At 40.1% G+C, this 15,489-nt stretch overlaps 1 protein-coding gene across 1 annotated transcript in view; it reads right to left on the bottom strand.

The window, feature by feature from the left end:
* Nucleotides 1-15,489, bottom strand: part of LOC132872373 (apoptosis-inducing factor 3) — a 43,619-nt gene that overhangs the window by 12,136 nt on the left and 15,994 nt on the right. The window contains exons 10-11 of the mRNA XM_060907140.1: nucleotides 5,467-5,597; nucleotides 4,971-5,086 (exon numbers count right to left, since the gene is read on the bottom strand). Coding sequence (XP_060763123.1) covers nucleotides 4,971-5,086; nucleotides 5,467-5,597 — 247 coding nt within the window. The remainder of the gene's footprint in view (nucleotides 1-4,970; nucleotides 5,087-5,466; nucleotides 5,598-15,489) is intronic.

The raw sequence follows: 15,489 nt of genomic DNA, 5'->3' as shown, positions 1-15,489 counted from the left end.
CATCAGATACAGTAGCGTTGACACATTTCACTGAGCCATATAAAGAAGTATTTTTTGAGCTCTTTAGACTATGCAAAATAGCTGTGGCACTCCCAGTGAGCTCTGCCTCTTGTGAGCGGCGTTTCTCCACTTTGAAACTGGTGAAGACCTACCTCCGATCCACCATTAGTGAGGAGCGTTTAAGCAATCTTGGTGTGCTCAGCATTGAATCCAGAAGGTCCAAGGCTTTGAACCTTGATGCATTTGTAGACCGTTTCTCAAGGAGTCACAATCGCAGAATGTTGTTGTTGTAGTGTTTCAGCCTGCTGTGAATGCTATAGGGTGATTCTGAGACCACTGTTTGTGAATTTATTTTTTTCTTTCTATTTTTCCCCCCGACTGTACATAAAGAAAGAGTGAGATGATGACAGTGTGATTTAGATAGTGATTGTACATTCAAGTCTCATGCTGTGAAAAAGAAAATTCATTCATGCTGTGAATTTAAAAAGTGTCATTGTACAGATAAAAGATTCATTGGATGCAAAAATAGAAATCTTCTCATCTCATCTCATTATCTCTAGCCGCTTTATCCTGTTCTACAAGGTTGCAGGCAAGCTGGAGCCTATCCCAGCTGACTACGGGCGAAAGGCGGGGTACACCCTGGACAAGTCGCCAGGTCATCACAGGGCTGACACATAGACACAGACAACCATTCACACTCGCATTCACACCTACGCTCAATTTAGAGTCACCAGTTAACCTAACCTGCATGTCTTTGGACTGTGGGGGAAACCGGAGCACCCGGAGGAAACCCACGCGGACAACATGCAAACTCCGCACAGAAAGGCCCTCGCCGGCCACGGGGCTCGAACCTGGACCTTCTTGCTGTGAGGCGACAGCGCTAACCACTACACCACCGTGCCGCCCAAATAGAAATCTTATTTTACAAAAAAGAGAAACATGGTTTTAAGATTTATTGAGCACAATTTATTTTATGTTTAGGCTATTGAGACAGAATGTTTCTCTCATTGTATTTATGCTCAATGTATTTTGTTTTGGTTTTAAATAAACTAAACAAAACATTTTGAACGCTTAAATATTGCCATGTTTTGTCCTTATATGTGCCCCCCTGAAAAAAACACTGGCCCCACCTCGGCCCCCCTAGTAATTTTGGTCTAGAACCGCCACTGCCTGTTTATATGCCAACAAGTCCCTTTGAACAAAGTATTATTATAATAGAACTGATAATGTATTCGAACAAGCTCATTAACATAAACGCGTTCTGACCAATCAGATTAAAGAACTCGAGCACTATTATAATTATAATGCGCTGTATAGATAGATCAGTCTATTTAGTGAACATAGCCAACTGAGGCAGTGATGATGACAGGGACAGAGATAATTTCCCTCGTTTTTTCTTCTATCTTTGTTGTCTTTATTTGCGCTTAAAATTTCACTCTGTAAACTCTTTCTGCTCATATTCTCCACTGACTGACTGTTTTATGACTCTTGGAAACGCCTTAATAAACCCCCTCAGCATTTACGTCCTGTTTTATGTTACACTCGCAGACAATTCTGAAACGCTGACGCAAACATTTTCAGGTTTTTGCTGCAGGTGAACAATCGGTCTTGTGAAATTACACCCAGTCTGGCAATGTAGGTTAGATCTCAATAACTGGGTCCTGATGTGGTTTAATACATAAATATCATGATGTCCTAGTTCTATTTGTTGTTCTGTTGAGAATGTGATTTTAAATGGTATATTAAGTAACTTTAAAAACGCACAATGGAATTCAACACGATATCACTTTAGATCCATGCATATATTTGAAATTTATGATATTGTATGTAATGCACACACATCTTGAAACATCGATAAAGGACATTTATTGTCAAACTCAAGAATTAACTCACAATAAAAAAATTCAAAGTGACAGTTGGTCCATGTTTGGACCGTCATGCTGGAGATTCTGGGTCTGTGTCGTCCAGGGGTCTCAGCAGCAGTGACTGAGGGGGTCAGGAATCTGTCACGGAGGTGAGCTAGCCTGATGTGCTGATCCTGAACTGGCGTCGTGACTCGAGGCTGACCAGGGCGTGGACGATCCCTGGTGCTCCCTGTCTGTCTGTAACGCTGACTCAAACGGGAAATGGTCGAATGATGAACACCGAAGTGCCGGGCGACCTCTGTCTGTGTACTTCCGGCACGCAACATCCCGATGGCCTGTTCACGTTGATTTTGGCTTAGGCGTGGCATCTTCAATAATGACAATTTTCCCATCATTTCCCCCGGGTATTTATAGGCAAGATTGTGTGTGTACAGTGTATGCAAAATTTGTTTGAAAATTAAAGCCTGTCCATGTCATTGACTACCCGAGTCATATTATACGTTATTGAGTACAACTCCCTTAAATTCTGATTTGAGCACAGATTTGGAACTTATTCGGGCGGAACGAAGTTATTTTTCCATTGTGATATATTTCTTTTCTTCTTGAGATAAACTCAGCACGAATTCAGCAAGTTTTATCAATGTGCGTTTTTAAAGTTACTTAGTGTAGTAAGAATGTTTTCTTAACCTTCAGAACATTCAGTCTGGGTTATTAAAACAGACTTGTGTTTTCTATATCGGTCTACACTCACCGGCCAGTTTATTAAGAACACCCATCCACCTGTTGTTCTGTTTTATGCAGTTCTCTAAATCAGCCGATCCCTTGACAGCAGCACAATGCATCGAATCATGCAGATACGAATCAAGAGCTGCAGTTAATGTTCACAATGTTCAAACATCAGAATGGGAAAAATTATGATCTCAAAATGTGACTTTCACTTGGAGCCAGATGGACTTTCAATTCTATTTTATTGATTTTAACCAGGTTTGTCCCATTGAGATCACGATCTCTTTTACAAGGGAGACCTGGCCAAGAATGGCAGTACATGAAGTTCCATCACATCATCACGACAAGCACAACAAAACATCACATCGCTACATCAACACAAACAAAAATATCATTACATCGTCACATCAAAACAGACAAAACCTGAAGTTCAAAATCAAAACTAATGAATTTACAAGGTTTAGTCAGATATTTGCTCTCCAATAAAACATTTGCACTCCTGAAGCCTGGATGTAAAGGAATTTATCATGGATTTGAATGCATTCAGAGATACCAGACTTTGAAGTTTGAGCTCTGCCTGCAGACTATTCCATGTACTTGGAGCAGAAAATCTAAAAGCTTTCTTTCCCATTTCTGTTCTCACCTTAGGAACAGTAAAATGAAACAAGTCCTGAGAGCGAAGACTGTAGGCCCTATTATTCAAGATTAAAAGTGATGATAAGTAAGATGGAGTCATCTCAAGAATCTCATCTCATCTCATTATCTCTAGCCGCTTTATCCTGTTCTACAGGGTCGCAGGCAAGCTGGAGCCTATCCCAGCTGACTACGGGCGAAAGGCGGGGTACACCCTGGACAAGTCGCCAGGTCATCACAGGGCTGACACATAGACACAGACAACCATTCACACTCACATTCACACCTACGGTCAATTTAGAGTCACCAGTTAACCTAACCTGCATGTCTTTGGACTGTGGGGGAAACCGGAGCACCCGGAGGAAACCCACGTGGACACGGGGAGAACATGCAAACTCCGCACAGAAAGGCCCTCGCCGGCCCCGGGGATCGAACCCGGACCTTCTTGCTGTGAGGCGACAGCGCTAACCACTTCACCACCGTGCCGCCCCATCTCAAGAATAGCCTTGTAAATTAGCACATACCAATAACCGAGCCTATGCACATAAAGATGGCCAGTTTACTTTGCTATATAAGACACAATGATGAGTTAGACCTCTACAGTTTGTAATAAACCTAAGAGCACCATGATACACACTGTCCAGTTTGTGGAAGGATTGAGCAGAGGCATTCATACTGTATATAACACATCACCGTAATCAATAATTGGAAGAAAGGTTGACTCCACCAGTTTCTGTTTCACCCTAAAAGAAAAGCAAGACTTATTTCTAAAATAAAATCCAAGTAAAAGCTTCAGCTTCTTTAAAGTATACTGAATATGTGCCTTAAAAGACAAGTGGTCATCAATCAAAATTTGATTTGGACTGGTTTGAGTATCTCAGAAGCTGCTGATCTCCTGGAGTTTTCACACACAACAGTCTCTTGAGTTTACACAGGATGGTGCGAAAAACAAAAAACACTGAGTTGAGTGAGGGACAGTTCGGTGCGTGGAAACAAACGTCTTGTTGATAAGAGAGGTCAGAGGAAAATCTCATCTCATCTCATCATCTCTAGCCGCTTTATCCTTCTACAGGGTCGCAGGCAAGCTGGAGCCTATCCCAGCTGACTACGGGCGAAAGGCGGGGTACACCCTGGACAAGTCGCCAGGTCATCACAGGGCTGACACATAGACACAGACAACCATTCACACTCACATTCACACCTACGGTCAATTTAGAGTCACCAGTTAACCTAACCTGCATGTCTTTGGACTGTGGGGGAAACCGGAGCACCCGGAGGAAACCCATGCGGACACGGGGAGAACATGCAAACTCCGCACAGAAAGGCCCTCGCCGGCCACGGGGCTCGAACCCAGACCTTCTTGCTGTGAGGCGACAGCGCTAACCACTACACCACCGTGCCGCCCCGGTCAGAGGAAAATGGACAGCAAAATTGGTTTGAGCTTTTTTGCCAGGAAGGACATAGTAACTCATATAATCACTCCTTACAACCGTGTTGAGCAGAAAAGCATCTCAGCATGCAACAGAAAACAGAAGACCACAATGGGTTCCACTCCTGCTAGACAAGAACAGGAATCTTACAATCAAGAACAAGTTCCTAACAAAGTGGCCAGAGAGTGTAGCATCTGGTATGATTGGTTGTTTGCTTGTAGCTAATGTAGCTAACGTTCAATTCAATTAAATGGAAGTACAGTTCTGTTTCTGGACATTAAATATAGATAAATAGAGATGGTGACGGTGTTCTTACCTTCATCAGCGCTTTCCCTACTTTCTCCCCCAGAGCTTTACGGAAAGGCACCGCGTCGACGCTGATCACAGAGACCGAGTGAGCTTTATCTGTAAGAGCTGCTGCAACCTCCATACCTGAACACAGGTAAGCACTTATTAGAGGAAAAAAAAAAATTTGGCCAAAATATGACATTTTCCAATATTGTAGTCAATAAGCCAAGACATGTTTGATATCTAAAGTTAGCTTCTTTAGTGTTGCATTGGAGCTGGGCTACTATTGTGGCTAATCATGAAAGCTTGCCAACCCAACCACCAAACAACCAAATGTAGACAAAAATACATTTATGTACATCTTAAATGCACCTTAGTACTGGTGAGAATATTCCACACATCTGTAGCTAGATTAGGTTTATGCACATGAGCCATAAATAAAATTATATACTTCAGCACTTCTGAGAATATTACATAATCAGTGAAATGTAAAGCGCCAGCATGACCCATGTGAGATATCTCACCAATAAATGAGGTCCCCACGATGACAGCATTCTTGCTGCTGGCCAGTCTGGCTATGCTGTTCGCATCCTCAGGAGTTCTCAGATGAAACACATTGGTTACGTCTTTACCTTTGTAATTTATCGACTTGGGTCTTTGAGAGAGAGAGAGAGAGAGAGAGAGAGATAAGTTTGTCAGTCATCATCACATTACTTTTTGGCTTCCTGATTTGATACACAAAATACTGTCTGATAAATAGAGCAATATTTATGTCTTCAGTTTTGTGGTATTGTCTGATTATTACCTCCACCAACTTTGTTGGAGGAGGTTATGTTTTCACATGTTTGTTTGTTTGTTTGTTTGTTTGTTCCCAACATAACTCAAAAAGTAGTGAATAAATTTTGATGAAATTTTGAGGAAAGGCAGCTCATGGGCTAAGGAACAATTGATAAGATTTTGGCACAAATCCGGATATATATATGGATTTTTTAATCTGTTCCTAACGTTACTCAAAAAGTAGTAAGCAGATTTGGATGAAATTTGGTGGACAGCTTCAGTATTATCCTCGGTTCAAGTGACTTGATTTTGATGTTGATCATATGTGGAGGTATGGACTTTACCAAGTGCTTTCTAGTATTGGATATGTATTTTTATTCTATCCACATTCACTAGATATGAGCAATCACATGCTCTGATTGGCTACTCTAGTACTAAGCTATCAGCCCATATACCATGAGTGGATAAAAACAAAATGACAGGGCGTGTTGCTGAACCAACCGAGGACGAAATAAAAACTCTACTCGAAAACAAAACCCCCAAAATTCTCATCTCATCATCTCTAGCCGCTTTATCCTGTTCTACAGGGTCACAGGCAAGCTGGAGCCTATCCCAGCTGACTACGGGCGAAAGGCGGGGTACACCCTGGACAAGTCGCCAGGTCATCACAGGGCTGACACATAGACACAGACAACCATTCACACTCACATTCACACCTACGGTCAATTTAGAGTCACCAGTTAACCTAACCTGCATGTCTTTGGACTGTGGGGGAAACCGGAGCACCCGGAGGAAACCCACGTGGACACGGGGAGAACATGCAAACTCCACACAGAAAGGCCCTCGCCGGCCACGGGGCTCGAACCCGGACCTTCTTGCTGTGAGGCGACAGCGCTAACCGCTACACCACCGTGCCGCCCACAACAAAATATGGAATGAAATTATTTGATAGTAAGAACATATCTTTTTTTATTTTTCAAGAATTATTATTATTATTATCGCATTTTTCACAAATTGCTCCTATCATTTCGCTATTCTAAGCAGAAATTATTTTGTCGGACGTTTTGTATAAAGCTTATATTTATCAAAATTGTAAAAAATAAAAATGCTCCGTTTCTCAAAATCCAGTGAATGTGGATAGAATAAAACAGTTATTCCACTCAATCTTGTCGTACATGGATTATAGCCGACTCGGTGCTACGCACCTCGTCAGCTATCAGCTCATGTACAACTTGATTTCATGGAATAACTGTTAAATATAGTTAACAATTATACTCTCGCCTTCATCATCACTTTCCCTAGCTGTTATAGAGAGAAGTGGAAACGTCTCGTGGTGGTTAAAAGTCTGAGAAACTCAAACAAGGTAGCAGATCATGTGAACGGGTTTGTAGTTGTTTGGATTCCGGGACACGGAGATCATGTTAGAACATGAGTGTTTCCTTAAAAGAAAGAAGTCGTAATTAAGAACCCTGAATTATCCAATAATCCCTCTTTTCTGAGGTAGTGCCTTCCAAAGTGTATGCTGGCAACAGATTTCAAGATTCTTTAACACCCTTAAGCTTTTCATTTCATCCGAACTCTAGACCAAAATGATCCCAGTCGTAGCTGAATGAAATGGACGCAAGTGTAAGCTGAGTTTGAGATGAGTTTGAATGTTGCTATTCGTTACATGTCAGTATGAGTGGCAGCGCTGGACCATCCTTCATTTCCTAGCTGTGACTAAGGCTTTTAAATAAATTGGCAATAAAAAGAAATGGAGAGCAGTATTCATTCATTTTGCCTGCAAATCAATGTCCTCTGTCTTAAATATCTCCAGTCTGCCTGAGACAGACCATTTATCTAGAATTAAAGAACAGACAGCACACCAGAAAAACAACAACGAAAACTTATGTTATTTCCCCTCAATGCATAAACATTATTAAACTGTTTATATAATCAATTTAAAATAACCTGTAACATTGTCTTGTACGGAAGCAGCGAGAGGCCCTTCATATAATCTTTTTTTATTCACCTTGTTATCCCGAGATAACGACATAATTAATTCAGGATCTCGAGAAAACAAAACAATTATTCCGTGATCTCGAGAAAACAAAACAATTATTTCATGATCTCAGCTGGATCACTGTATCTCCGTCGGTAGAGGCGAAGCCGGGCCAGTCTTCTGCGGAGGTGCCGCGGACTAATTTTGAAATGATCCCTTATTAAAAGACTTAATGCAATCTCTCCCTGTGTCGACCCCTGATCAAAATATTGCCTTATTAGGTGATCGATTATTCCAGACATTCTAATGACCAAAGTTGCGTCTATACAGAATGAGAAATAGCCCCAAAGTCAGCATATCACAAGTCTCTTGGCGCACCTGAATGAACCATTTCTCAGCTGTTTACTCGAGATCTCGAAATAACGGTTTTGTTTTCTCGAGATCTCGAATTAGTTGTGTTGTTTTCTCAAGATCCTGAATTAATTATGTCGTTATTTCGGGATAACAAGGTGAATAAAAAACAAAAGATTATATGAAGGGCCTCTCGCGGCTTCCGTAGTCTTGGCTATAACGTATGTTGATACTCGTACGAAAAACCATTTAATATGTATCAGAATACGTCTAATGCTGTGTCAGTCTACATCACACCACCTTAATAATCGCTGATTATTTTTCTATAATGCCGCACTCCCTGGTGTTTCATTCCTTACTTAAAAAAGTATATATTATTTGTATTTGAACATTTAACAGTTATTCCATGAAATCGAGTCGTACATGAGCTGATAGCTGACGAGGCGCATAGCACCGAGTCGGCTATAAGCCATGTACGACGAGATTGAGTGGAATAACTGTTTTATTCTATCCACGTTCACTGGATTTTGAGAAACGGAACATTTTTATTTTTATTTTTTGCAATTTTGATCAATAAAAGCTTTATACAAAACATCCGACAAAATAATTTCCGCTTAGAATGTAAACAACCTGGCAAAATGATAGGAGAAATTTGTGAAAAATGCGATAATGATGATAATTCTTGAAAAATAAAAAAAAGATATGTTCTTACCATCAAATAATTTCATTCCATATTTTGTTGCTTTTTTGTATTTTTTTTTTGTAAGGTAAGAGTATAATTGTTAACTATATTTAAGAGTTATTCCATGAAATCAAGTCGTACATGAGCTGATAGCTGACGAGGCGCGTAGCACCAGGTTGGCTATAATCTATGTACGATGAGATTGAGTGGAATAACTGTTTTATTCTATCCACATTCACTGGATTTTGAGAAACAGCATTTGTGATTTTATTTTTTGAAAATTCAATATCTAAAAACTTTATACCAAACGTCTGACAAAATCATTTCCGCTTAGAATGTAAACAAACTGGCGAAATGACAGGAGCAATTTGTGAAAAATGCGATAATAATAATAATAATAATAATAATTCTTGAAAAATAAAAAAGCATACATTATTACCATGAAATATTTTTCATTCCATATTTTGTTGCTTTTTTTGTGTTTTGTTTTCAAGTAGAGTTTTTAATTCATCCTCGGTTGGTTCAGCAACACGTGCTGCCATTTTGTTTTTCTCTACTCATGGTATTGCTGGGTTTCAGTCACGGGACTTTTCTTCGTGGAAAATTTTACCAGAAGTGAAATAGCTGGTGGTCTAAACGGCTGCCGGAGTGCAAACAACTAGCGATAAGTTATCAGAGTACGCTCGTAATCTAGAAGCCACTGCTAGCTTTAGATATCTTCAGAAGATTGCTATGTGCAATGGAATCGACCCCTACAGTCTGGGAAAGAAGGATTTGTCATACGATCTCGAAAACTACCCTTCAGTCGAGTTCCCCGACATCTCGAACTATCTGGTGTTGCAGACGTCCTTCTACACCGCAAAACAGATGAACGCGTGGAAGAGTACGGAGGCTTACGACTTTTTTTTGTATGCGGCTGGGTAAAGGACCTCGCTATCAAGTCGCTGCCCAATGAATCCTGTATTGTTTTTTTACCCGTGTAAGTATGTTTTTTTTTAAGCTTTTCGTTCGCGTCTTTACAACGAAGCGCTGCAAGTTGAAGTGTAAGCAAACAACAGTTGGCTTGATTCTCAGTTGTGTTGGCTCTTATCTCTCAGGTAAATCATTCACAAAGATCATCAGAAACCCCTATAAAGACCTGGATCTTAGTTAAACAAGACGGAGAAGTGATCACGGCGCATTGTAACTGTACGGCTGGGGAAGAATTTTGTCGCGGCCTTCATGCATATGGACTTTGTGAGGAGGAGACAAAGAAACAGCTGGGGACTTTAGCGCTTCGTGAGTAAAAAAATTACCTTAAAATAACGACACATAGCAAGAAAAGTACTTGGAAAACACTAAGGACAGAGCTGAGAGGGAAATACAAACCTTTCACCAAGTGATCACTGCAAACCCGAGCACGCTTCGACTCGGCTCCCTTCGATTTCGGTCAGAGGTTCGAAAGCCACCTTTCTCGACGTCTTTGTGTGAAATCCTGTGTTCGTTCACCCTTTTTTATTAGTTCACGACGAACCCTGAAGAAACTTTTATCAGTTTCACGGTTTGCTCAATTCAAACAACCTAAAACAACGCAAGCGTAAGGTATTTTTCATGCTAGCAATGCACCTTCTCCGTACAAACGCTTCGTCGACTGAGCTTTAGACCACCAGCTAAAGTTTTGAATAACTAATGAGGCGGACGTGACGTCACGTGAAACCCAGCAATATGAGCTGATAGCCTAGTAGTAGAGTAGCCAATCAGAGCACGTGATTACTCATATCCAGTGAGTGTGGATAGAATAATTCCGAATATCCAGAGATGGTATTCTGTTAATAATAACAAATGATGACATGTCTGAAAGAGTGAAATATCTGCATAACATATTATCCTCTCTGCCTTTTAAACACTATTTTTTCCCCTGAAAATACATTTGATTTATGGTTAAAGTTGGCCTGGAAAAATTGGGAACACGTCTAATATGTTGTCAAATACGTGGTACTCTGTACGTCACATGAAAGCGTGTCAAATGACAGTAACAACTTGCACCCAATTCCCGTTTCCGGTCTGTTTTTGGGTTCTGCACTGTTAAGAACCGTTAAGGTTTCCCCTAGAGAACCATGAAGTGGTGTAAACTTTCTAAGAAGTGTGAGTTAGAATATTGTCCTGTTGTGAATCTGGCTATTGTTCTTGTTTCAGGCTTTTGGCTATTTATATTTTTTTCTGGCCTGGAAATAAGCTCCACCCCCAGGTACGCCAGGTGGGGCGAAAGAGGAAGGATTGATAGTGTTTCCAGGTCTAGAAATCACAAACTGCCACTTTAAATATAGCAGCTCACCTTTCATGGGCCACCTGTTTCCTCATGGTACATTTGCGATTGCCATAACTGAAGCTTATAACCCAGAATTATCTGCTTTTCGAACATTTTTTGATCGTGTTTGTTGTACAGAAAGAATTATTCATGTTTCAGCTTGTCCTCAGATAACACCCGAATGAGATAATGAGCCTATTTTAAATGCTGATGCACTTTAAGTGCTGACATAAGCAAGATATTTCCTTCTCCATGGGAATCGTGTAATTGGACACTGTTGCTAAATAAGCACTGTTTTTATTTTACAGGTATTTTCCTGTATGTATGAATAAGCTAACAAATCCAGTAAATTGGGGAATAACACCGCACTCGTTGCACAACCTTCACAGTCTGTTCAGCAGGGGAGAATGAGAGCTGACTAAGCAACGACTTACTCATGAATCAGAAAATTTTCTGTTCATGTCAACACTTCAGAGTGCCAAAATTTTTCTCTCTGTAATTTCAGATCGTTCATTTATTCAGGACTTGGCTGAGCTCTAACTAGGACGGAATGATTAATGGCGTCCCTGCACTAGTTGAATGAAGAAACTTTATAAATGAATGGCACACTTTCTTGTCCAATATCAAACATTTTACCAAAAACATTAGTTATATTTCTGATTATATTCATCCTTATCATGGGCCACTAACATGGATGATATTCGTCTTTTAGTTGCTTACAGAACTTTATATCACAGCACTGTTGATTTCTTGATTCTGATTAATCAGAAAATGTTAATTAATTATCTATAACAGCAGCTTTGACAGTACTTCTGGCAACAAGGTAAACCACAGGTTTGTATTAATGTGCCTGGAATGCTTTTCAATTAAAATATGTTCCTCGTCGAAAGTTAATTAGTGGACGAGTTTCTTGCCTTCTTAATACATTTGAGATCAAACAGGAAATGGTAAATGATAAAAATACTAAATAAATAAATAACCCTATTCCACAACTGTAGTAATCCATACAGTATCATGTCCTGATCAAGTAAGTAAAGAGAAACGACATCCATCATCACTTTAAGACATGAAGAAGTGTCTTTTAATTAAAAAATAAAGAAAAAACATTGAATTAGAAGGTGTGTCCAAATTTATGACTGATACGGTACGTTTTAATTAATAAAAATTTAGAAAGTCGCAGTGGAAACACATCATGATTGTTTTCTATTACCATCCTGTACTTAGTCGAGCGGCCGCTACAATTATCGACACCTTAATGATCTTTTGGCCGTTGCAAAAGTAGAAAAGACTTTCAATACGTAAATTGTGCATGAATAATTACTCAAACTTCCACTGGAATAAAACGAATTGATTCCTGATTACTTAGCGTATCAGATCATGTGACACCGTTCCACAGTTATCGACACCGTTCCACAATTATCGACACCCAGATGATTATTTATTTTAAAAAATAATCGATATGTGGTTTTACGTTAACAAAATATAGTTTTTATTTAAAATTTGTTTTACATAGACTTGTATTTAGTGCAAAATATCTCATCTCATCTCCATTATCTGTAGCCGCTTTATCCTGTTCTACAGGGTCGCAGGCGAGCTGGAGCCTATCCCAGCTGACTACGGGTGAAAGGCGGGGTACACCCTGGACAAGTCGCCAGGTCATCACAGGGCTGACACATAGACACAGACAACCATTCACACTCACATTCACACCTACGGTCAATTTAGAGTCACCAGTTAACCTAACCTGCATGTCTTTGGACTGTGGGGGAAACCAGAGCACTCGGAGGAAACCCACGTGGACACGGGGAGAACATGCAAACTCCACACAGAAAGGCCCTCGCCGGCCACGGGGCTCGAACCCGGACCTTCTTGCTGTGAGGCGACAGCGCTAACCGCTACACCACCGGGCCGCCCGAGCCGGATATTATTATTTTCCCTGTATAATTTACTTAGTTACTTTTTAAAATCAACAACGACACACAACGGAGCGACCTGGCAGCCAAAATTCTCTCAAAATCTTCTGCTTTTAGTGAAGCAAACCTGGTAGCCATGTTTTTTCACAAACTGTCAGTCACTCGTTAGCACGGAAGTTTTACATCTCCGATGTGTCTCTTTTCCAGTTTTTCGATGTCTGTTGGTATGTTTCTCTCTTCTAAATATGCGTGAAGAATATCTAACGAAGTTTTGGTAGCCTTTCAGGTGTTCAGCACGTCTTCACCGGCCACGGGGCTCGAACCCGGACCTTCTTGCTGTGAGGCAACAGCGCTAACCGCTACACCACCATGCCGCCCTTAGTCCAAAATATATTTTATATAAATATATCGATGTCGGTGTTTAGGTAAATAAGGAAGTAATTCTAATGTTTGTAAACAAATGAACTGATAATGTTGAACCCGTGTCAGGAAATCTTTTTGTTCCACTTTCTACCCGCTTCCTAAGTATTTTCATGGATCACATTTTGTTCATCATTCGTTGCTGTTTGTATTAATTTCTAGTTTTGTAGTTTACCAATAAATATCAACAGGCAATTGACATTATAACCACATGAAAATCCAGTTCAAAGGTCGATTTTTTTTTATCATCATTATTATTGAGATTTTAAATTTACATCTAAAATATAAAATGTCTACTGATATTGTAATATGTGGTAGATATTTACAACAAACTGCAAAAAAAAAAATTCTGAATGGAATAGAAACATCTGAATATTTCAAGCGTGTAATTTTTTTTATATGCTAGGAATTTAATTCTGGTTTAATTCTATTTATTGCAATAGGATTCCAAATGCTCTATAAACATTCCATTCTGTTATGAATCAGAAAAAAAATTATAATAAATCACAGCGCACTTATTTTTTCGTCTACTTCAGCAATGTTACACAAAGATCGATCCATAACAGTTGTAAATATCACTTAATTCCACAGCGTGTCGATAATGGTGGATGCCGGTGAAAGTGATCACTATTATCGACACCTCACACACGTGACTTCTCAAACGCGCGTTTAGATACAAAATGGCGACTGTCAAATGAAAGAGTAAGAAACAAAGTAGGTTTCGACAAGGAGATCATGAAATATCGGTGAATTTGATCAGTAAAAACATGTCCATGATCTTTCCACCATGCTTACCTGCGATGATCACGTCCAGGTTTTCATCAAATTGCTGATCGTGCTGAAAAAATTCCTTCTCGGATAACGAGAAGAGGACAAGAAGATGACAAGAGCCAAGGGCGAGGCGGATCTTCTGGTTGATTAATTAACCAATAATAACTGTTGTAATTGAAATTCACCTTTGTATAATTGTTTTTTATTGATAAATCTGAAAAGGTGTCTAATTATGGACTGTCGATAATTAATTGTACCCGCCGCTCTAGTATGGGTTATTTAACTTTCTCATGCTTGTACAGTATATTCCAGTGGCGGCTGCTGGTTTTTAAAACAGGGGAAGCCCATTTTATGCATTCATCATAAAACCTGTAGGCCGGATATCAAAGCATAGAAAGGTGTGCCCCATTAGCACAGTGAACTAGACAACCCTACCTAGTGGCAGAAAGTATTTGTGCTTGTACATTTCATGTTATAGTCTGGCTTGCCAGGCTAGTGCCTCATATCCTTAATCAAAAATATCAAACATCCAAAAATCACTGGCTATTCAACGAAGAGCCTTGAACATCATACCCTGATATGCAACACAGTCTTTAACACAACACCCAGCTGTGCAACACATCCTTGAACATCTTCTGCAACACAGTCTGGAAATTCATAACCAGGTAGGCTATGCAACACACAGAACCTTGAATATTATACCCAGGTATAACCTATAACACAGAGCCCACCATTCTCTTAACATTACTGAACAATATACACACTTCAGATTCATGAACATGAACACTATTTATACACAAATTCTGCCCTCCGCTCCTTTTCCAGAAAATGGTCTGTGACCCTGTCATACCAGCTGGTTGTGCTTTCCAGAGACTTCACCAATTTCTGTTAGCAGCTAGCACTGCAGATCCCAATAAGGCTCAAGCTAGCCTACAACCAGATTGAACTACAAATGAAATAAACGAGTGAATTCACGAATGATCAAACTGATAGAATGGATGAAAGTTAATGGAGCACAACGAGTAATATTTACATTTATTTACAGAGTAATGTACAGAGACATCAATGAGAAGAAACGTTTATATGAAAAGAAATTCGGACAGCACTTTGGCACACGACTACACTTTCTCAACATCCGCTAGGGACTGACTGATCATGCTTCCGTGTTCCTCGCCGACGCCGAAGTACAGAGCCCGCCCTCCTCACTACCTCCAATAATCCTTCATCAGCCCGGCTTCTTTCCCCTCCCACTGTCTCGTTTAGTCCCAGAGAAGCCCGGCTTCCCTGGAAGTGACGATTTTGTCGATTTTAACCAATAACAACTAGCCGAAATTGGCTGTTCAGAGCCGTCTCATAGACTGCAAC

This window comes from Neoarius graeffei, chromosome 24, assembly GCF_027579695.1.
Source record: "Neoarius graeffei isolate fNeoGra1 chromosome 24, fNeoGra1.pri, whole genome shotgun sequence".
In the NCBI taxonomy this organism is placed as follows: Eukaryota; Metazoa; Chordata; class Actinopteri; order Siluriformes; family Ariidae; genus Neoarius; species Neoarius graeffei.
This window is presented reverse-complemented; position numbering and strand designations above follow the sequence as displayed.